At 43.5% G+C, this 23,529-nt stretch overlaps 4 protein-coding genes across 4 annotated transcripts; all 4 read left to right on the top strand.

Annotated features, from left to right (window-relative positions):
• The first annotated feature begins 1,890 nt into the window (after positions 1–1,890).
• On the top strand, positions 1,891–7,444 carry LOC112240077 (zinc finger protein 2 homolog). The gene is made up of 8 exons (XM_042317408.1): positions 1,891–2,084; positions 2,334–3,410; positions 3,713–3,915; positions 4,146–4,238; positions 4,696–4,791; positions 5,048–5,158; positions 5,522–5,645; positions 5,791–7,444. Exons 2-8 carry the CDS (start codon positions 3,368–3,370, stop codon positions 7,251–7,253), a joined length of 2,133 nt encoding a protein of 710 aa, XP_042173342.1. The 5' UTR covers positions 1,891–2,084; positions 2,334–3,367; the 3' UTR covers positions 7,254–7,444.
• Positions 7,445–9,546: 2,102 nt separating this feature from the next.
• LOC112240079 lies at positions 9,547–12,098 on the top strand. The gene is made up of 4 exons (XM_042317409.1): positions 9,547–9,924; positions 10,058–10,095; positions 10,841–10,892; positions 11,018–12,098. Exons 1-4 carry the CDS (start codon positions 9,904–9,906, stop codon positions 11,786–11,788), a joined length of 882 nt encoding a protein of 293 aa, XP_042173343.1. The 5' UTR covers positions 9,547–9,903; the 3' UTR covers positions 11,789–12,098.
• A 1,061-nt stretch (positions 12,099–13,159) lies between these two features.
• LOC121845672 lies at positions 13,160–15,911 on the top strand. Its single transcript, XM_042317410.1, has 2 exons — positions 13,160–14,574; positions 14,779–15,911. The coding sequence occupies exons 1-2, from the start codon at positions 13,218–13,220 to the stop codon at positions 15,000–15,002; spliced, it is 1,581 nt and encodes a 526-aa protein (XP_042173344.1). The 5' UTR covers positions 13,160–13,217; the 3' UTR covers positions 15,003–15,911.
• A 3,568-nt stretch (positions 15,912–19,479) lies between these two features.
• si:ch211-214j24.10 (uncharacterized protein LOC558894 homolog) lies at positions 19,480–23,422 on the top strand. Its single transcript, XM_042317392.1, has 4 exons — positions 19,480–19,631; positions 20,396–21,196; positions 21,325–21,357; positions 22,701–23,422. Exons 1-4 carry the CDS (start codon positions 19,616–19,618, stop codon positions 22,748–22,750), a joined length of 900 nt encoding a protein of 299 aa, XP_042173326.1. The 5' UTR covers positions 19,480–19,615; the 3' UTR covers positions 22,751–23,422.
• Positions 23,423–23,529: the final 107 nt, after the last annotated feature.

The following is a 23,529-nucleotide window of genomic DNA, read 5'->3' on the forward strand; positions in this document are numbered from 1 at the left end:
ATATGGGTGTCAGTTCTGATGCTATGGAGAGGGAGGATGAGGGTCAAGGACCTGAATGGTCAGTAGTGGAAAGACATAGGAAGAAGACAGATCATGACACAGAAAGTAGTGGAGTGTCTAGTAAGGAAAGCATAAAGAGGGCCAAGGTAGGAACCAATAGTAATGGAGTGTTGGAGTGGAAATTGTGATGGTGTTTGATGAGACCACAGGGCCTCACTTACACCCTATATGACGAGCTAATGCTGTAGAGAAAGAGGAAGGTGAAGTGAAATTAGCTCAGTTCATTGGAAATAGTAGATTATTAATATTGTGTGGTTGTCAGGCTCAGCAAGAGAAGATTCTGGAAATGGAAAAGCTTAATGGAAAGAAGATTAAAAGCCATGTCCCTGGTGTTTATGCTAGATTGATGGGAGTCATCACTGGGGTCCCAATATCTATGTCCACAAATGACAATTAAAGACAATGTGAAGGCAGGCAGAGTGATTGAGGCCAAAAGGTTGTTCAGTAGGAAAGAGGGTCAAAGAAGTGAAGGATTATCAATGATGTCTTGCCGGGAAAAGTACAGACAGGATTCCTTAGTTTCAATGTCAGAGAATTTGTCCCATATGCACTGCAGTGTTTTAAATGCCAAAGAATGGGACATGTAGCTGCTCATTGTAAAGGAAAGGAAAGATGTGCCAAGTGTGCACATGATTATGGTGAAAACAATGTGAAGGTTAAGTACTGTAACTGTGGGGGAGAACACAGTGCAGCATTAGGTGGATGCCAGTTACAGAGAAAGGAGGAGGAGTCATGATGGTTTGGAAGCTTGTTCAGAAATATTGTGCTCATGAATGTGTGGTGTCAAAGGACACTTTGATAATGAATACAGTTGACTTCAAAGTTTTTATTGGTAAGGTTATCAATACGACTCGGGTTGTGGAAAGCAGAAATGCCAGGTTGAAGGTTATTGTGGAGACGGCAAAAGAGATATTGGGGGTAATAGACTGTTGAAATGGTTGTTGACATGCTGAACAGTCCTAAGGGTGGAGTGATTCAGCATGATATAAAGTTTATTGGGGTTGGGGAGGGTGTGGTAGAATTTTAGGTTTTGAATTTTATTTTCATGGTAGTACAGACTTGGGCAGATCATGATTGATCGTACATTCCAGCACAGTAGGTGGCGGCATGCACTTTAAACGTTTGTTTGCGGACCGCCATGATATCATAGAAGAAGAAGAAGAAGAAGAAGAAGAAGAAGAAGAAGAAGAAGAAGAAGAAGAAGAAGAAGAAGAAGAAGAAGAAGAAGAAGAAGAAGAAGAAGAAGAAGAAGAAGAAGAAGAAGAAGAAGAAGAAGAAGAAGAAGAAGAAGAAGAAGAAGAAGAAGAAGAAGAAGAAGAAGAAACTACTATAAGCTCCACTAGGTGGAGGTGGAGGGGGAGGAGGGCGGACGCCTCGGCGGAAATGGAGTTAAGTTTCAGTAAGATTGAATTTTTAGCATTTATAGAAATGGTTATCAACTGTACTGCAGGGATGGAACGGAAGTTGCATAAAATTGACATTGTGGTGGCAGCTGCAGAGAGGTATTTGGGTGTGTGAGACTTGACATCAGAAGAGTTACAGGATGTGTTAAATGGTGATGTCCCATCCTTTCAGGATGATGGAATGAGGTAGGAATAAATACATTTAATTGGTGGAGTAGGGTGGTGTTAATTTATTATAGATTGTTTTTATGTGTGAGTGTAATGTTAGATGGTAGGGTATTTATTTAGTACATGTTTATTTTTCAAGCAAAAGTATAAGGGAGTTGTACTCCAGTCTAGTAGGTGGCGGTAATGCAACAAATTGGATGCCAACCGCCGTTAAACCTCGAAGAAGCCACTAGGTGGAGGCAAAGAGTAAGAAATAGACAGGGCTACGATAGCACTGGGGCGGTGCTCTTCGTGCACACACTTCCTGAAAATGGGCTCGGAAGAGAGTTTGGACACGAAAGGCGCTTTGGTATCTTTACCAAAACACTCATACTGGTTTGACTTTTGGCTGTTTGTGATGTTTGACATCGCATTTTTCCTCGTTATGTATTTCATAGTTCCCTAGCTAAAATGGTAAGTTTGAGTACAACTGCAAAACCCCAGATAGCTAGCTACAAATTAGACTTGCTAGCTATGGTGGCTAAGGAAGTGAGAGTGCCAGTTAAGTTAGTTGTGTTTGGGAACACACTGTGTATTTTAAAGTTAGCTAATTTATCATATTAAAAAATATATATATACAAATACCACTTTTTGTATCTGGTTGCGCACCAGAACATGTGTATTCAAGGTTATTAATAAATTGTTGAATTGTATCCCTTGCAGGAGTGACTTGGGATTCTACACTTGAAGTGCCGCCCCCTTTAACCATGACCCCCTGTTGGCTGAAATGATCGATCTTTAAAAAGGACTGTTTACACCACTGAGGTATAAGGTTTACACCCCTCGACCAGATTGGTGTTCAAATTATATTGATGTCTTCCTTTGTTAGGCCTATGTGTTGTTTTTAACTGTCCACATTTTGGTATTATATGGAATATTTAACAGTATGTCCAGAAAATAGCAAAATTGTGAGACCATAACATCTGAATATGCCTGTTGTTGAAATCAAGACAATGATTTGTGGCAGTCTGACTATTTAAAATGTGAAACTCAAGACAACACCTCACTCTGGATAAAAGTGGCTGCTAAATGACTGCAATGTCACAAGGAACTGCAGGTTAACATGATGTAGCTAGTGGATTAAAGTGTGCTCTCTCTAAAATGTGTATGTCTGATTTGGATATAAGACAATTGAGAGAAGGTGACTTGATTGAGCCACCTAAACATGATGATTGGAACAAGATTACAGCAGATGTATTCCCGGTCTCTTGAACAAAGATCCTACTGAAACTACATCGGCATAAACCAGAGATCTGTAATTCCATGTTGTCTGGAATAAAAGTGATGTACACTATGAGATAAACCTATGTAAATCCCTAAATAAACATGTTTTTTTTCTGTCACATTCCGAGATGTGCATAGGGGAATCATATTTACTCAATTTTTTACATGTTTTATACAAATATATAGTTTGTTTTTGTATCTGTGTTTTTGTAGTAGCGCAGTAAATAAAGACAGCTGGAAGTTTACACCAGAGTCGTGCCAATGTATGGTCGGTAGGTGGCAGTATAAGCGCCTTTTCCCATTGATGGACCAGAGAGGAAGAAAACTTTCCCGGAAGATAAAAAAGAAGAGGAAGGACGCTAGCCTGCCAGATAGTGGATAAGCTAAACTATTATACTCCCAAATGTCTTTCTGGGTTTAATATAAACCAAACTAGTTCATTAAAGTTATAAGTCACAACTCAATTATCCATAATGATGGAAATCTGTGTCACGACAAAACCAGTGGAGAATGCAGGTTCGTTTAAAATAAGTACCCAGCTAACGTTGGCTAGCAACTTGCGGCTACTGTTAGTTATAGCAAAGATACAGGCTGTCTAGGGTGGACCAGCCATTTGGGTAGACTAGCTGCTAGAAGATGGATCGAATAGATAAAATTGGGCCACTAATTCACATTTTAGCTACATCTTTATTTGCTAGCATCTACTCAAGTTATGCGGCAATGTAACGTTATGCCTCCTAACCCGCACTACCAATAATTATTGTCCCAAGATTGTCTCGTCTCTCTCACCAAACTCAATGACCAATTTTTGCCCGTAGATATCTTCCTCCCGTTATCCTCTTTGCGCCTGTTGATACCACCTCTGAGGCTGCTCTCTGCGGCCATGTGGCAAGTAGCGCAACGAAGAGATGTCATGGATTATGAGAAACTAGAGGAGTTCGTCGGCCTTGTGACAGCGACAGTTCCAGACCTGTTGAATGAGAAACAGAGGGCCAAGCTTCTTCTGCGGCTGCGAACAAGGGTTAGTGGCGAATACAGTTAAGGATGTTGTTTTTGTAAACTGGAACCCCTAACAGCAGTAGTTTGGACAGTGTGTTTAGAGCCATGTAGCTGCTGATTAGTTAGGTTCTGTCCATTTTCCTGATTGCAGGGGGTTGTCCATGGTCCTGATCAGTTGGGTTCTGTCTATTGTCCTGATTGCTCAGGTTCTGTCAGTGGTCATCATTTGTTGGGTGCTGTTATTCCTTTCAGGTGATACTAGAGTTGTGTTCCGCTGATCATACAGCTGATATCCAGATCATCCAACCCCACCTGGACAGAATTCGCCCCCCTGGACACACAGGGGTAAGTAATGATACTCTGTGGAGGACAACTTCAATTTGGCCTGGGGCCATATGTATAAAACTTCTCGGAGGAGGAGTGCTGATCTAGGATCAGTTCCCCCCTGTCCTTGTAATCCTTTTCATTGTGATATAAAATGCTTAACTGATCCTAAATCAGCTTACTTTGAGATGCTTGATGTATATGGCCCCTGGTCTTTATGGAACCGCCTTTGCCATTCCTATCATTTGAAATGTGCTTATTTAAATCACGTATTTGCCTAGGATAAGATAGAATTAAAACATTGACACAATGAATAAGCAACCGTCAGATCCTTTGCACCAATTAGCTTGCGCTAATTTCCAGTGCTTGTTCCTATATGTCAAGGCCATCAAGGACTGCAGTGTTGCTCCCTCTTATTTTCAGTGGTGGGTGACGGTGGTTTACTGTTCCCTTATCACTGATAAGTTCTATTTCACAGAGTGGAGATGCTGAGGTGGATGCAGAAGAGGCCATCTTCCTGGAGCTCATCCAGACTTTGCTGAAAGACCCAGCGGAGAGAGAACACTTCTTCCAGGTTAGTCTGCCTCCATCATATGTTAAGGTCTCTCTCTCTAGCTTCCTGGTTCTGTTTAGTTACCAAAGACCATTTACAGTCCTTGTAATTATTGCCCCGGAAGGAAGTTTTCCATAGGTACAGATGTAGGACCAGCTTCTCCCGCCCCCAATCTAACCTTGACCATCAGTGGGGTAAATGCAGAACTGACCCAAGATTAGCATCTAGGGTCAACTTCACCCTACACCAATTATATCCCCATCTATCTTGATTCCAGGAGGTGTTTCCAACGGAGTACGGCGCCAGTTATGACACAGATATGCAACTACTTGTGTGGGAATTCCTTTCTAAACTGGAGAAGATATTGCCAGTACCAGACCTTGGACAGGTAGCACAAAGTAACACCTCACTAGGTCACCTTCAGCTGGGTTCAAGTCCCCTTCTGTTATTGTATTGGGAAAATCCTGCAGTGCTGACCATGATGGCAACATTTAGACTGGTTAAGTTATAGGAGGGTAATATGTTCTGTATCTTATTAGGAGAAGATATCCAAGCTGTACTGTCCCTTTCTGCACATAACCTCTGCCTTATAGCCACTCTGGGGCCACGCTGTTAGCTGAGGTGCTAGCCACCGGCTTCTCTGGTGTTCTTGAAATGGGCCTAGCATTTTGAAACGTTCCCCAGTGTGAAAAAAAACATGTGAACTTTCCAGCATATTGTCACTCACTTGTTTGCATCTCTGCTCCTATAGACTGTGTCATGGCTCAGTTCTGCTCCCTCTGTCCTGGAGGAGTGTTTGCAGGCCCTCTCTCAACCTGAGGACCTGAAATCCCTGCTGCAACACCACACATGTCTTGAGAACTTGGGCACTCAGAGTAAGGAGGAAATATTGAATGTCTTTCTCTGTTACTACATATAATACAATGTGGAGACTGTGGTATGCCTTGTAAAAACAACCACCTAATGCTTGTGCTGCCTCTGTCACATTATTAGTCTCCTTTTCCCATTGTATTCCTTCAGGTCACACCGTTGAGATGTCTTCCCAGGTCTTTGCCTGTTCCCAGTGCCCATTCTTTCACATGCAGGAATCCTACCTCCTCCAGCACATTGAGCGAAATCACCCAGAGGAGTACAGCAAGCTCCAGAAAACTGAAGAGAACCCAGCGCTTCCCAGGAAAAAGTTCCCCCGTCCTGAATTCCCCAAGCCTTTCCCCATCCACGCAAGCTCTGAACCCGGTGCTCACACATGCCACGAGTGTGGAAAGACTTTCACTCGCTCGTCAGACGTGACCAGGCACCAGCGCATTCACACAGGGGAGCGTCCGTACACCTGCAAGGAGTGCGACAAGGGTTTCAAGAACTCCTGGGATCTGACGAGGCATCAGCGGATTCACACCGGGGAACGCCCATATATCTGCCCTCAATGTGGCAAGGGGTTCACCCAACTGGGCCTACTGTCCCTACACTTCACCAGAACGCCTTGTGGCCAGAGTGCTGATCCCCCACTACAGTCCACAGAGCAACAGGAGGAGCCAAACGACAAAGGGAGTGGTCAGTACAAGTGTCAGAAATGTGGGGCTAGCTTTGACACCGTACTAGAGCGGCTGAAGCATAGGCAAACCCACGTGGTGAATCGCCATTACAAGTGTTCCCAGTGCGAGAAGATCTACGGCCGCCCGTCTGACCTGAGGAGACATCAGATGAAGCACACCGGAGAGAGACCCTTCCCCTGCGCAGAGTGCGGCAAGGGCTTCACTCACGTGTGGCTGCTGAACAAGCACCGGCAAATCCACACCAAGGAGCGGCCGTACCCGTGCCTGGAGTGCGGCAAGAGTTTCACCCAGTTACAGATACTGAACAGACACCAACTGATTCACAACGGGCAGAGGCCTTTCCAGTGCTCCTTCTGCGAGAAAAGTTTTACTCAGCTCGCGGGCCTGACGAGACACGAGAGGATTCATACAGGGGAGAGGCCATACCTCTGCACCGTCTGTCAGAAGACCTTCTTAACACATGGGGAGCTGGTAAGACACCAACGCAGTCACAGCGACTTCAGACCGTTCTCTTGCTCTCAGTGTCCCAAGAGCTTCAAAACCAAGCGTGCACAGAGTGAACACATGAATACCCACACAGGGGAGCGACCGTTCTCTTGCGCACACTGTGGGAAGGAGTTTGCCAAGTCTACTTCCCTCATAAGACACAACCTGATGCACACAGGGGAGAGACCGCATCAGTGCGCTCAGTGTGGCAAGACCTTCCTTACCTCTGGGGAGCTGCTCCTCCACAGGCGAATACACACAGGGGAGCGGCCATACCCGTGCTCGGGCTGTGAACGGAGGTTTAGGTGTTCGTCAGACCTGACCATGCATCTGCGGACACACACAGGAGAGCGCCCATACTCCTGTATGTTGTGTAAAAAGTGCTTCTCCACCTCAACGCGTCTCAAAAGGCACCTGCGCACTCACATAGGGAAAGGTGTGTAATCATGGCAAGAACCTTTGAAAACATTGTCATGTATATTAATTTATTTTCCAAATCATGTTTATGGACTGCATTACTGAATAGTATGAGGACACAAAATATATGCATTTTACTAAAACTCAGCCTTACAACATGCTCTATTAAAAAATTACAATTATGCCTTTAATTCACATTAAACATTTTTAACACTTGATGTGGAATTTTTCTTGGCTCATCTCTTGTATTTCCCTGTTAACATTTCAACACAAATGTTGTACACACACATTTTCCAACAGTAGACCTGTTCGATCAGCCCACTGCCTATCAACTAGTCAACTGAAAAACAATATGGTGCGCCCTCCCTGATCAGATGGCTTTTCTGTTTCGTTATGAAGTACTGCACCAAGCAAGATTGGTGTGAAATAATTAGAAGTGGAAAGATACCCCTTTGAGGTTAAAGCAACAGTCAGGTGAGAAAAGTTGAAATAAGCAACCAATGATTTAAATTATCATTGGGCACAATGGTAAGGTTTGGTTAGGTAATTAAAATTTGAGGTTGAGTTGACAATTAAATTCTAACACTACACAAATATGCTTTCTGATATACTAAGGCTTTTTCTGTTAATGGCATAAACCATATCAAGGATGGACATGTATTTAAACATTTGATTTAGAATGCTTAGGTCATCCGTCTTTTAATATGAGAAAATACTATGGTTCATTATGAAGTATTTTATTACAACTGAACTTTTCTTAATAAAGTATACCATTTATTATCGGCGGGGGGGTTATCGTGTCGTTCACTACAACCGTCACGCAGCGTAAACGTTTAACCTAACTGAACACACCCCTGGAGTCTAACTCAACGTCAACAAAACTAAGGAGATGATTGTGGACTTCAGGAAACAGCAGAGGGAACACCCCCCCATCCACATCGATGGAACAGTAGTGGAGAGGGTAGCAAGTTTTAAGTTCCTCGGCATACACATCACAGACAAACTGAATTGGTCCACTCACACAGACAGCATCGTGAGGAAGGCGCAGCAGCGCCTCTTCAACCTCAGGAGGCTGAAGAAATTCGGCTTGTCACCAAAAGCACTCACAAACTTCTACAGATGCACAATCGAGAGCATCCTGGCGGGCTGTATCACCGCCTGGTATGGCAACTGCACCGCCCTCAACCGTAAGGCTCTCCAGAGGGTAGTGAGGTCTGCACAACGCATCACCGGGGGCAAACTACCTGCCCTCCAGGACACCTACACCACCCGATGCTACAGGAAGGCCATAAAGATCATCAAGGACATCAACCACCCGAGCCACTGCCTGTTCACCCCGCTGTCATCCAGAAGGCGAGGTCAGTACAGGTGCATCAAAGCTGGGACCGAGAGACTGAAAAACAGCTTCTATCTCAAGGCCATCAGACTGTTAAACAGCCACCACTAACATTGAGTGGCTACTGCCAACACACTGTCAATGACACTGACTCTACTCCAGCCACTTTAATAATGGGAATTGATGGGAAATGATGTAAATATATCACTAGCCACTTTAAACAATGCTACCTTATATAATGTTACTTACCCTACATTATTCATCTCATATGCATACGTAGATACTGTACTCTATATCATCGACTGCATCCTTATGTAATACATGTATCACTAGCCACTTTAACTATGCCACTTGGTTTACATACTCATCTCATATGTATATACTGTACTCGATATCATCTACTGTATCTTGCCTATGCTGCTCTGTACCATCACTCATTCATATATCCTTATGTACATATTCTTTATTCCCTTACACTGTGTATAAGACAGTAGTTTTTTTGGAATTGTTAGTTAGATTACTTGTTCGTTATTACTGCATTGTCGGAATTAGAAGCACAAGCATTTCGCTACACTCGCATTAACATCTGCTAACCATGTGTATGTGACAAATAAATTTGATTTGAGCTACTGACACCTACTGGTGGAGATCGAGTCGTGTCTGGCGACAAAATTCAGGTGACGATTAACATCTCGCCTGTAAACTTTACAAAACAAGGTTCTACAAAATCCCCTTATTTTATGATTCTGTCAAAACATAATGTAGCTAGTAGCTATTCATGGGTTGCACAGATGCCGCATCATATTGATGTCCAACTGATGCTCTGTCTTTCTGAACTGGGGCTAATGACATTGCTAAAGTAAACACCATTTGTAGAAAACAAAATTGGCATCATTATGATGTCAAGTTTACTTGAGAAATGGCAGTGTTGGCATCCTGAGCTAGCAAAGTTCTGCAGAAAAAGCTAGCAGTGCTAACGTTAAGCTAACTAAAATGTCGATGCCCAGTCTTAGCTAGCTAGCTAAAGTTATACTGCATATAAAGTCAATCTGGCGACATTACAATGATGACAAAAGCTTGTCCTACTAATTATTTTCCTCCTTTTTAAAATGTCATTGTGTTTCCAAGCCACGGTAATGCACTTCATACAATATCTTCATCAACACCAAGACCACATTAAATAGAATGCTCAGCTGGGCATCAGTCGAATCAAACGAATGTTCAAAACAATATTGTATGACGAAACGTGCAGCCCAGGAACACAATGAAACCACATGTTATGACGCGACATTTGCCTGGTTAACTGCGTTCCATTTGTTTTGAATCTAAGCAACTGCAACAATGCCGAAGAGAGGGAGAAAGGTATGTCGATTGATAGACTATATTTTTAAAGGCTACAAAACAATAATTTATTACCGGATAAATTACTGTAGAAGTCGTGTTTCAAACGGTGTTTAACTTGAGTGTGTATTTGTTTATTTGAACATGGAACTAGAAGAAGAGGTCAACCCCTGTAACCATCGAGAACGCCAGGTGAATTTACATTAGAAAATTGAGGCCCACATAGATCCTATTTAATTATAATATGTAATTCTATATTTAGGCCTATATACATTTTTTTCCCACAGAAAATAATCTAATGAATTATCCAATAGTATCATTCATGTCACATGAAACCCCAGCTATGGTAAAGGAAGTTTCTAATGAACTCCACCAACCGAGTGAAGCAGAGACAAGTCTGTCTTTGTGGAATTCAGCTAGGACTACATTGATTCGCCAAAAGTCAATACTTGTAAAAACAATATACTGTATATATAATGAAATGCTTACCTTGTACCTATGTTCGTCCTCAGTAGTTGCGTGCCTTTCTTTGTTTGCTGAAATCCATACTTTTTCAATAAACCTTAATCAAATACAACCACCTGCTGTTTCCTTAAGATTCAATTGGCACATGCTCATTTTCACTGAGTTGCCATCTTAGAGCAACAGCAATGAGCAAACAGTCAGTGGTTGTATTTGATTAACATTTATTGAAAATGTATGGATTTCATCAAATAAAGGCACGCAACTACAGAGGACAAACACAGGTACAAGGTAAGCATTTCATTATTTACATTTTTTGAAGAAGTGACCTTGGGCGAATCGATGTTGTCAGAGCTGAATTCCACAAAGACTGTTCTCCACAAAGCCTGTTCATCAGAAATGTCCTTCACCATGGAGGGGAGTTTAGTCAGCTAACACATAGCTGACTAATACATATATGGTCAAATATCTGCAGGAACAATGAGACGACACATGACTCGATACGCCGTTACGCAGGAAAAATTGTGGTGAGCTATCAATTATGAACGATACCTTTGCTCTATGTATGTGGTTTCACTGTATAAACATTTGCCTTGACTTTGTATTAATGAACCTGCATCATCTTAAACATACATCTTGCATTTACTTGTAGGACTACATTGCCCAGTCAACCACTGCTTTCTCTCAGGAAGATGTTTCCGGTATAGGCCTACATAACATCTTGGGGAAGACTGTAGAGGGCCTTCTCCAAAAAGTGTGCGGAGGGGTCTCAAGCATCCTGAACAAGTATTTGTATGGGGCGGGGGTGTTGTCTGATGCGGTGATCCCAGTAAATCTCTTGCCTGTGGCTTCAAATGGAGACAATCGGAAAATGGAAAAAAGATGGCAGGACTGCACTGAGGAAGACTGTGAACTGATAATTATCCGACTGACAGGGACTGTAATTATCACCATGTTGGATAGTGTTATGGAGAGTTGCAGGACGGACCCCACACACAGTTCATTCTTAGAAGAACTGGGGCTCACCATGGAAATGGTAACGATCATACGTGAAGTAGCAGAATGTGCAGCAAACGCCACAAGTAATGATTTCAGTCAGTTCACAGTTGGAGGAGTTCCTCTCTTTCAGAGACCACTGAGCAATCTTTCCTCTGGGCCGAGTCAACCAGCACCCCCCCAAAATGCCTTGCCAACATCCACTGTTCCCACACCTGTCTCAAAGGTGAGCTCAGCCAGTCCCAGATCCACTGACTCAGGGTCCTCACAAGTCAGGAAGCCAAGACAATCAACAGAAGGAGTTAAGAGACTCTCCGAAAGGCAGCAGAATCCAGGGGAGGAGATCACATCTCTAGTGATTGAAACCATTCTACGGTCAGTTGCGGATTTAGCCAGGCATGGACTTCTGCCAAGCTGCACCCAGTAGACTGGATGCCACCTTTTTATGGAGGTGATGCAGAAAACAAACATGTGAAGCCAATTCATAAAAGCATTAATTAAACAAATATGTTGTTAAAAGGTGAGTCAGCAGTTTCTTTCTATAGCAACAAAAACATGAAATAAAGTCAAATGTACTACTGTTTTTAATTTTTAATGAAAGCCTTATGAAGGGATTTAACACAGAACGTTGTGTTAAACGATGAATGTCAGTTATAGAGTCAAGTACTGAATGTGAAATGGCAGTGCAGATATAATGATATGATATTTTCCAACAACAAAAGAATGTTTAACAAGACTCCATCCAAGAATACATTCAGGTCACCAGATGGTGTTCTACTCTAGAATAATAGCATTGATTATAGCAAGCAACACTGTATGAAAGCTCAGATAGTCTAATAAAAAATTTGAAAAAATGAACCTTTAAAAAGTAGAAGTTACATGCCTGAGTTTCTCAATATGGGTTTTGGATTTTCAATATTCAGGAGTTGCATATTCCTTTCCTTTGGACCAATGGTGGGGAGTAAGCTGTGCATTGGAACCAAACTCAGGGCTCACCAGCCATACAATCAATAATGCAGTTTTCATATGTGGTTTGAGTCTGTACCCATGAAATACATGTCAAGATGCTAACACTTGAAAGGTCTTGTTCACCTGACACAATGTGTAATATTTCCCTGTATATAATCAACAGGTACAGGTATTTAAAGTCCCTCCCCCCCACACACACACATTAAAGCCATGTATGCGAAGCAAATAGGCTACAATATGTATGCACACACACACATACAGGGAAATAACATCAAAGTCGCAATTGCAACACTGTTGCACATGGAGCCTGGTATGGCGTAGTACATATGAGCCAGTGGACAGCGCCTAGTGCTGAAAACGTAAACGCACTGTAGTCAAAATGTTTTGTTTTGGACATTTGGCATCTGACGTAGCAAGCTAAAGTCTTCTACTAACGCTTCGAATACTTGAACACAAACAATCATCAACTTGTTGCTTGCTGAAATAAATAGTAGCTTGCTAGCTCCCGATGTTTGCTTTATACCGGTAAACTCTAGCGTTTCGTCGTTTGTTTGAGGGACGCTGTGATTGATTTTGACAAAATTAGGTAAATTATCTTGAGTTATGAGTTTGCTATTTTTGTAATTAAATACATTTTCCACTACAACTGCGTTGCTAATTTATCTAGCTACGTAACTTAGCTGACGTTAGTTGCTGACAATGCAGCATGTTATTTAAAATAAAATGTAATTCTTTGACAACTATTCAGGTGATGTTAATGTGTAGAAAACACAGTCAATACTGAACCATACATTTTTTCCTTCCAGCTGGCAGAGAAAGCCATTAGGGAAGCTGTGCACACAGTTCTGACAGATGGACGCCATGGGGAGTTTTCAAGCCTAAGAATAATGGAGCTGAAATGCATTGATATGTCTAAGACACCTAAAGCCCAATCAACCTTGGAGTCCATTCAGCTGCCCAAAGACAGTGATGACAGCTTGAAATCAGGATCCTGTGAAGACTCCCTGATTGCTGAACCTCATGCTGACCAAGTTGACACCATCAAGGCATCTATGAACACTGAAATCCACTCAGTGGTTACTAAGGCCACAGTGGTCTATGCTAACCAACCCGAGGCACTTTCCAGTGAAGTGCTTCTGGGCACTGAAGGTAATGGAGATGTTGCTGACCATGCTGTGGTGGGTTCTCTGACTCCAGACTGTGACCTGGCATTGGTAGAAGGGCTGGACCCTGGGTGGCACACTGCCCTGGTACCGACGGAGACCTTGGTGAATCCTGGCAATGACTCTGACCTGACTGTGTCTGACTCCAGTGAAGTGTCTCTGATCACTGATGACCTGCCAGTGGTAGACTCCGCTGTTGACTCCAGAGGGCAGCAGAGGGCAGAGGATGACTTACAAAGCACTGACCAGCTGCTAACGAGGTCCTGTGCAGACTGTGTGACCACAGAGAAGCACTATGCTGTACCGTTTGAGGACTCTTTGAACTCTGACAAGGAAATCTCCCTCTACATTAAAGACCATGATGACCGACCTGCAGTAGACTTTAGCAGAGATTCTGTGAGCTCGTCTGACCAGTCTTTATCCCTTGTTGCCACTGCTCTTGGATCAATAGTCACTATTGACTCTTTCAATAAGGCTCTGTTGTTTTCCAATATGTTGGACCAAGGCAAAGATAACTATATTGACCAGCCTGTAGTGAAGTCTCAGACCACTGAAAATCTAATTAACCCCACTTTGGTGTCAGAGGCCATTCAATCTCTCATCAATGAAATCCTGGAAGATAACATTATCTCAGCCCCTGATGACAGAACTCCGTTCACTACAGACCATGTAGGATCACATGAGATTGAAATATTTATATCTAGAATGCACTTAGGCAGTGTTATCACCTGTCATGATGACCAGTTTTTGGAGCCAGACAGTGAGGATGACATGGTTGACCCTTTGTCTCACACCAGTCATAGCCATCATCTGTGCGAGTCAGTCATGAGGCCCAAAGGTCAAGTCCAACTCAGTGGACATACTTGGTCACCCTCTTATGAGACTGATGACTATCGTCGCTATGCTCAAGACCACAACGTGATGGAATACAGCTGGGACCTAAAGTCTGCATGGGTTTCTGTGCCACACTACATTCTGACGAGAGGGGAGAGTGTGACCAAAAGGATGGAGGGAGAGAAGAAGTATGGAGAAAAGGAATGGGAGAAGTGCTCCTCACAGTGTGACAGGAACTCTCTGATTGGTGAGTATTGTGATAATTATGTAGTTGATTATATTTCTATACATATTTTGACCACAGGAAAGGGTAGCCTATGTTTCCATGTTACTACAAGGTAGATTAAATAGATTAAATTGAATCCAACATTTTAATTATTGTGATTCTTGGTGTAAATTTAGATTACAGGTATGTATTGATTGGATTGAAATGTTCCCTCTCACTCTTTAGAGCATAATGGACAGTGGAGGATAGCCAGAGCAGTAGAGGCAGACACTGAAGAAATCCTTCCCAAGCCGTACATGAGAGACTTAGTTATGTACGATGGATTCAACCAGCTAAATGAGGAGAGAGTGGGAAATCAGCTGGTCCTTTCCTCTCTCTCAAGGGCTCTCAATGAAGTTAAGAAGGACACGGCTTTTTTGAGGTCATTGAGAGAGGGGATCAATAAATGAATGAGAGAAAACGAGAGAATTAAAGATGAGATGAAGAAGAAAGACATGAGGAACTTTAACAGTGCCAAAGATCGAAGGGCAGAGAGAAAGAGGGCAAGGAGGAGGGAGCGAGAGCGAGAGCGGGAGAGGAACTGTGATTTGACCACATGGATGCCCACCCGGTCCGGAATGGAAAGTTCCATTATAGGACTCCGTCCCAGGCCTCCGTCCCGGCCACTGCTCAGAGAACCAGTCTTAGCCAGAACCAGCTTCAGCCGCACCGACGCCAGAACGATAGAGGTTAGGGAGATGATCCTGCAAAGGAGCCGCATTGCCTACAAGATCAAGTGCCTGCAACGCCGGAAAGCGGCTGCTGAGGGGTTGACACTGACTGAGGGAGGTGGAGGGCCTGAGGATGGGGGTGACGGAGAGACAGTGATGGACATTACAGGGCAAAGTAAGAAAGCCTCAAAGGGCAAGGGGTCAAAGGGCAAAGAGAGTGGAGGAGGGGAAGGTAGTGACTGGGCCAAATTAGGTCTGGAGGAAATTGTGGAGACAGATGACAGGAATAAAGAGAACAGAACCAAAGTACGGACAGGGCAGAGAAGTAAGGACAAGCGAAGAGAGGAACGAGAGAGACAAAGATGTAGTAAGGAAACAGATTTGATCTCAGACGAATTAGCAAGAATGGACATAGAAAAAATAGATGGACATAAAGCGGATGAGACGATTAGCAAGATCTCTGAGGAAAATATTTCTAACAACTGTTGTGTAGAGACAAACGAGGGAGAAAAATATGATAGAAAACAGATGAAAGAAAAGACGAGCAGAACAAATGTACATACTGATGAGGGAGTGATGAGCAAAGCATCATGGGAAAGAGAAGAGGCTGGAGAGGAGAATGCTAAGACATTTCAAGAGTGCTTAAAAGTCCAGGGTAAGAGCATAACATTCAAGTTAATGATAAGTATAATGTGTCATAAATCAAATTTTATTTGTCACAACAGGTGTTCACCTTACAGTGAAATGCTTACTTACAAGCTCTTAACCAACAGTGCAGTTTTAAGAAAATACCAACACAAAAAAGATAAGAGATAAGAAAAACAAATATTTAAGGAACAGCAGTAAATAACAATACCGGGGCTATATACAGGGTGTACCAGTTCAGAGTCAATGTGTCAACATGCGGGGTCACCGGTGTCAAGGTAATTGGGGTAATTATGTACATGCAGGTAGGGTTATTAAAATGGCTATGCATAGATAATAACAGAGTGTAGCAGCAGCATAGGGGGAGTGGGGGGGGGGAATAATCTGGGTAGCTATTTGATTAGCTGTTCAGGAGTCTTATAGCTTGGGGTAAAAGCTGTTTAGAAGCCTCTTGGACCTAGACATGTCGCTCCGGTACCGCTTGCCGTGCGGTAGCAGAGAGAACAGTCTATGACTAGGGTGGCAATTTTTAGGGCCTTCCTCTGACACCGCCTGATATAGAGGTCCTGGATGGCAGGAAGCTTGGCCCTGGTGATGTACTGGGCCATACGCACTACCCTCTGTAGTGCCTTGCGTTCGGAGGCCGAGCAGTTGCCATACCAGGCAGTGATGCAACCCGTCAGGATGCTCTCGATGGTGCAGCTGTAAAACCTTTTGAGGATCTGAGGACCCATGCCAAATCTTTTCAGTCTCCTGAGGGGGAATAGGTTTTGTCGTGCCCTCTTCACGACTGTCATGATGTGCTTGGACCATGTTAGTTTGTTGGTGATGTGCTCTCTTCACGACTGTCTTGATGTGCTTAGACCATGTTAGTTTGTTGGTGATGTGGACGCCAAGGGACTTGAAGCTCTCAACCTGCTCTACTACAGCCCCATCACTGAGAATGAGGCCGTGCTCAGTTCTCCTTTTCCTGTAGTCCACAATCATCTCCTTTGTCTTGATCATGTTGAGGGAGAGGTTGTTGTCCTTGCACCACACGGTCAGGTCTCTGACCTCCTCCCTATAGGCTGTCTCATCATTTTCGGTGATCAGGTGATGACACTGTTGTGATCAGGTAATGACATTGTTGTGATCGGGTGATGACATTGTCATCAGCAATGATAGTTAATGATGGTGTTGGAGTTGTGCCTGGCCGTGCAGTCATGAGTGAACAGGGAGTACAGGAGGGGACTGAGCACGCACCCCTGAGGGGCCCCCGTATTGAGGATCAGCGTGGCGGATGTGTTGTTACCTACCCTTACCACCTGGGAGCGGCCCATCAGGAAGTCTAGGATCCAGTTGCAGGTGTCTAGTCCCAGGGTCCATAGCTTAGTGATGAGCTTTGAGGACACTATGGTGTTGAATGCTGAGCTGTAGTCAATAAATAGCATTATGGCATAGGTGTTCCTTTTGTCCATGTGGAAAAGGGCAGTGTGGAATGCAATAAAGATTGCATCATCTGTGGATCTGTTGGTGCGGTATGCAAATTGGAGTGGGTCTACGGTTTCTGGGATAATGGTGTTGATGTGAGCCATGACCAGCCTTTCAAAGCATTTCATGACTACAGACGTGGGTCAGTAGTCATTTAGGTAGGTTACCTTCGTGTTCTTGGGCACAGGGACTAGGGTGGTCTGCTTGAAACATGTTGGTATTACAGACTCAGTCAGGGACAGGTTGAAAATATCAGTGAAGACACTTGCCAGTTGGTTAGCGCATGCTCGGAGTACACGTCCTGGTAATCCATCTGGCCCTGCGGCCTTGTGAATGTTGACCTGTTTAAAGGTCTTACTCACATTGGTTGCGGAGAGCGTGACCACACAGTCAGTGTTACTTGCCTCGAAGCGAGCATAGAAGTTATTTAGCTCGTCTGGTAGGCTTGTGTCACTGGGCAGCTCTCGGTTGTGCTTCCCTTTGTCGTCTGTAATAGTTTGCAAGCCCTGCCACATCCAACAAGCGTCGGAGCCGGTGTAGTATGATTAGATCTTAGTCCTGTATTGACGCCTAGGCTGTTTGATGGTTCGTCGGAGGTCATAGCGGGATTTCTTATAAGCTTCTGGGTTAGAGTCCCGCTCCTTGAAAGCGGCAGCTCTGCCCTTTAGCTCGGTGCGAATGTTGCCTGTAATGCATGGTTTCTGGTTGGGGTATGTACTGTGGGGACGACGTCCTCGATGCACTTATTGATAAAGCCAGTAACTGTTGTGGTGTACTCCTCAATGCCATTGGAAGAATCCCGGAACATATTCCAGTCTCTGCCAGCAAAACAGTCCTGTAGTTTAGCATCTGCTTCATCTGACCACTGTTTTATAGACAGAGTCACTGGTGCTTCCTGCTTTAATTTTTGCTTGTAAGCGGGAATCAGGAGGATAGAGTTCTGGTCAGATTTGCCAAATGGCGGGCGAGGGAGAGCTTTGTACACGTCTCTGTGTGTGGAGTAAAGGTGGTCTAGAATTGTTTTCCCTCTGGTTGCACATTTAACATGCTGATAGAAATTTGGTAAAACTGATTTAAGTTTCCCTGCATTAAAGTCACCGGCCAACATTACTGATGTTGATATAAATGTTTGTCCTGTTTGTGAATTATGAGTGAACTGATTTTTTTAGTTATACTTTCAGAGGTCATAGATGGAGAGGAAGGTCCTACAGGAAGAAAGTTGGAGCATCAGAAGGCCAGAGACAGTGAGGAGATACGAAACAGTGATGGATATGTGAAAATGAGAGAGATTGGTAAAAGAAAGGAAGTGGAGGTAGAGGTTACAAAACTCTGTACCTCCTGTGATGAAATGTCCATCATGGTTCTGGAGAACCAAGGCAATGCTAGGCCTATGACAGACTCCCAGACTCCATTGAAGGGCAAAGGAAAGCAACAACATAGCCTTCCATACAAGAGAACGGAAGGACTTCAAGAGGAGATCAATTCAAAGGGTGAAATGCTTGAGGGTGGAAGACAAGTCAACTTCCCTGGGTGCCAGGCACAGAAACACAGAAGTCCGGGTGTGTTGGGTGATGTTGCAGGCTTCTGGAGAAAGGAGAAAAGTGTCCACAAGGAGAAGGACAGAGTGGGCCAGACATGGCGAGACCAGGGGGGAAATGGCAGGGAGCAATGGAATGGAGAGACAGAGAGGGGTGGAGTTGGTAGGAGTAGAAGAGCTAGACAGAGAGGAAACCAGTTGCTGCTTTTTTCTAGGCAAAAGCACAGCAACTGGAATGACTCTCATCCATCAGAGAGCAGCTGTGACTGGAGGAGCAGGGAGAAACATGTTGAGAGTAGGATGGATAGGCAGAGAGGTGAGAGGCCTCTGAAGAGGGAAAAGAGCTAAAGGAAAGAAATACATTGATGTGTGTTAAATAAATATTATTTCAGATATCAGAAATTGGATTATATAAGTTATTGGTAAATCCATGCACATGATTCAGACAAAATGGAATCTATTAATATTATTCATCACTAAGACAAAGTATGTTATTTTTTCCCTTTCTGCAAAGGGTTTGTGGGCGGGAAAACTATTTGATTAATATCCCTCCATTCGCGCTTCAATATCCGGCAAGGTTGAACGGTGACGGTCATTTCCACCTCCGACAGTTTCCGTGTGGCCACAATCAAGACAACCGCTGTAAACAAACTTTCAGTAACGGTTTAATTCCAGAAGAAATACATTTAAACAAAAAGATATGCATATCAAAACAGGTGAGTTTTGGGTACCGGTAGCTATTAGCACATTACTTTGTGACTTTCTACTTTGCCAACCTTAGTAAAACGTTCTGAAATGAAGACTCCCGGTACGGTGTTCGGTACGGTGTGTTGGAGCCGGGGTGTTATGAAACTTATCTAACGTAATGTTAGCTAGCTAGCCAGGAAATTGTTTATTGTTCCAATGCATACTTGAAGACTAACGGTATGGCCGTATTATAGTATCTCCTGCTTAGTTATAAGTTACTATTTTAAATAAATTACGTTTCAGGTTAGCTGACGTTGGCTACTGTTAACGTTACATACACGTTGCTTTTCTGTTTCTTAGCAGACTAGCTAGCTAGTTAGCAAGTGGTTTGTTGGCAAGGCAGTTCGATAAGGTTATAACGTTAGTTACATAGCTTTTTGCTCACATGACATACAACTTGCATAACATGGTTGTAAAGTTATTTAAGTGTCATTATAAAATTTGCCACTGGATTTTTTTTTCTCTGAATTCAGCTTAATCGGTAGCTAGCTAGGCCAGACGTGGCGTGCATTCTAGCTCTGCGTAGCTATGTGGCTAGCTAACGTTAGCTAGCCAGTTAACCTAAAGCCCCAACAAAACCTAACAAGTTAAGATGGGTACTTTGATAGTTAGCTAGTTAATAATTTCACCAATAAACCATAACATAAATGTGTAGTTTTAAACTGTTCCATTTTTTCATATTAAATTATTAGGGGATTCTAACGATCTTCCTTTGCCTTATATCTAACTTTAGGTACATGGGAGGCCAACACAGTGTGCGAGTCTGACACCCTGTGTGATCCTGCTGGCCTTGTGTCCTCCACCAACCCAGAGGCTCATATTGGCAACCGCCGCCTATCACCTGGGTCTGGCAACTGTGGTGGAGGAGGTGGAGGCTGCCCAACTGGGGTTGACCAGCAGCCCTGCCAAGCTTCACCCCAGGCCCTCGAGGGCAACCTGAACGGACCCGCCCATGTACATGCCTTCACTTACCGTAGAGACAGAGATCGTAGAGGCCAGCACAAAGGCCGTGGCCCTCGCAGAGAGGGGCCCAGGGGGGCAGGGCGTGTAGCAGATAGGCCCCCGAAGCAGAGCCAGAAGGAGAGGTGGGTGGAGGACAGCCTGTCTCTACTCAAGCACCCACCTGCTTTTCCAGTGCAGGACAGCCCTGCCAAGCTGCAGCCAACCATCAGCTATGCCTCGAAAGTGAAGTCAGGGGCGGTGGGTGGAGTGCTGGAGGAGGAGGGCCGCCCAGCCATCGGTGTCCTGCTGCAGAACCAGTGGGGACTTAGTTTCATCAGTGAGGTCCTCCAAGCCACAGAGGGTTCAGTTCCCTCTCCTGCCCCCATAGCAGCACCTCAGCTCACATTTGGAGGTGAAACCGCCAACCCAACACAAGAGAGGCATCACACAGTCCAGGCCAGTGGTGAAATCCCAGTTCCTGTCACTACCTCAATCTCCATTGACCAGTACAGAGAAGAGGAAGCAAAGATCAATGGGAAGCTGCTTCTCACCTGTCAACATCTAAAGGAGGCTCTGCACTATCACACAATAGGTAAGGGCTGACGTGGTTAAGACCTCAATAATACATTAATGTATTATAAATGTTATTTTTCTGTGGCATCTGTCATAAAGTTGTATGCATCATATTATGAATCCTAACTATACCTTGTTCATTTTTAGAATGGAATGTCACCTGCAACAAACAGAAAGAAGGTGAGATGTTCATCAGGAAGGTCCATTATTAGAATTTGGACCGGATTCTCCATTCTCCACGTTGGGCATTAGAATCTCTGAAGCAGGGCTCATAATTGTAAAGGATTTTAAGATGTTTTCAGACCTCTAAAGTAGTCTAATGTCAAGAGAAAATCACATCCCACAACATCAGTGGTGTAAATTCAGTTTAGCTATATGCCTCCACCCCAAATGAATAGAAAATACGGTCACCCAATAAAACCAGGAAATGAAACGGTGCTCATCTTTTCCATTCATTTGGAGTTGTGGTGTATAGCTGGATACACACAACCACTGTCGTGGGACATGGTTTCATCTTGACATTACTTTCGAGGTTGGGGAAAAAACGAACAAACGTTACTTAAAAAATTAAATGGCCTCTTTAATGGTTCGATTTGTTAAACGTTGTTCTATTTTATTGTCCCACCATAATATGTAAAAACACCCAATAATACAAGACAGTTTAAATACAGATGGAACTATGAGACTGATATATAAATGTGAAGGATCCACTTGGACTATTGACTCATTTGTTCCAATTTGAAACAACGGGCTGTGGTCTCTTGGTTTAGTTATAAAAATATTTGGTTTAAACGCGTCGAATAAGTGCAGTGAAGAACAATCTCTCTCTTTGTGAGGGCACAGTCATTGAATTTCACGTTGTCTCTCAATTCCAACTGATTCCCCGTTGCTCTTCGGGGGGTCATATTTTTAAATCAATTGCCATCTCCGTTTTCTTAATGTTTATTTTTTAAGGAAGTTGTCTTGGCATCACTGGATGAATTTGGATGTTTCTCTGTCGAGACCTTCAGGTGAGGCTTGATATGATTTTAAGGAATCCCACCAGCGGAGTGTCGTCCGCATATTTAAAGAATCCATGGGCTGGGCCAGAGGCTTGGCAATTGTACGCAACCTTACAGGGCTCCCTTGTTAACCTTTCTAGATGAAGAGATTGCAGGGTTAAATCTCACCTGACTACAGTTTACCAGCTTCTCGATAAGTAGATGGTCTTGAAAGCGCTACTGAACACAATTTTCACTAGGCTAGTGAAAATTGTTTGTGGTTATTCAGCATGACCAGTAGGCAAATTGTATTGGATCTAGGGGAGATCCTACTAGTGACATCATTTAAACTTGCTGTATCTTGTCTGCAAAAACATTTGTATCATGCACCCTAATGGTTCTAAAGGATACAACTTGAGATGTTTTTTTTATCTAGTGGGTTTCCCTTTTCAGAAGTCCTTGCTGCAGCCCCCAAGGGCTAGATTGTATGAGAGGTTTGACAATGCTGCCTGTCACTAAATGCTGTCTTATTTTCTGTTTCAGATCCCAATAAGGTAGTTTGGTATAAGAACTCCCTGGACCAGCCAGCCTAGTGACGCATGGACCTGTCTGCCACAACACACACCCCCACACACACCCCCACACGCACTCAGGTCGATGTCTTTACACAAAGCCACACTGAGACACTTTGGACTAACTCCTTGATGAGATCCACAACTAGGGACTTTTCTAACGCCTTCAAAGGCCTGCCTTAATGAATTGGACCTGGAGTTCCTATCAGCTCAAAATGATTCGTTTTAATGTCGTGTTGAGCTGGTCTTTTTTTAACAATCTTAAGAGCTGTCATTTTATTGTGAGGAACTGCAGTTTTATCAGACATTTTCTGTTTTGTCCTCTGTTGTAAGGGATCCGTCAAGCACTTTCTAATCTGTTGTGACCAATCCTTGGTACGCCTACCCTACCAGGTTATTTTTTTCACAAATTTGAAAATGTGTTATACCTGCTTCATTTGACCGTATTTTACACGGGACAGATGTGTAATCATGTCTCCAGTTTACAGGGGTGCAGACAGCACAATAAGAAGGCACCCTTCCCCTGTCTGATCCTAATGCTGTTTTATTTTGTACCCTGATTGGGTGAATGTTACTCATGAATCCATATGATTACTCATGATCACACTAGCTCAGTTTTATGATTTGAAATATATAAAAAATACACTGGAGGATAAGTGAACAGTATTGCATAATAAAATTGAATGAACTTGACATGCCCCATGGTCTTACTGGTAATGCTCATACTTCATTGTTTTATCATTTTTACATATGATACATAAAACCCACAGCATTTGCTTTAATACGGACAAGTTTAAAAT

Source organism: Oncorhynchus tshawytscha, unplaced genomic scaffold (assembly GCF_018296145.1).
Source record: "Oncorhynchus tshawytscha isolate Ot180627B unplaced genomic scaffold, Otsh_v2.0 Un_contig_8446_pilon_pilon, whole genome shotgun sequence".
Lineage (NCBI taxonomy): Eukaryota > Metazoa > Chordata > Actinopteri > Salmoniformes > Salmonidae > Oncorhynchus > Oncorhynchus tshawytscha.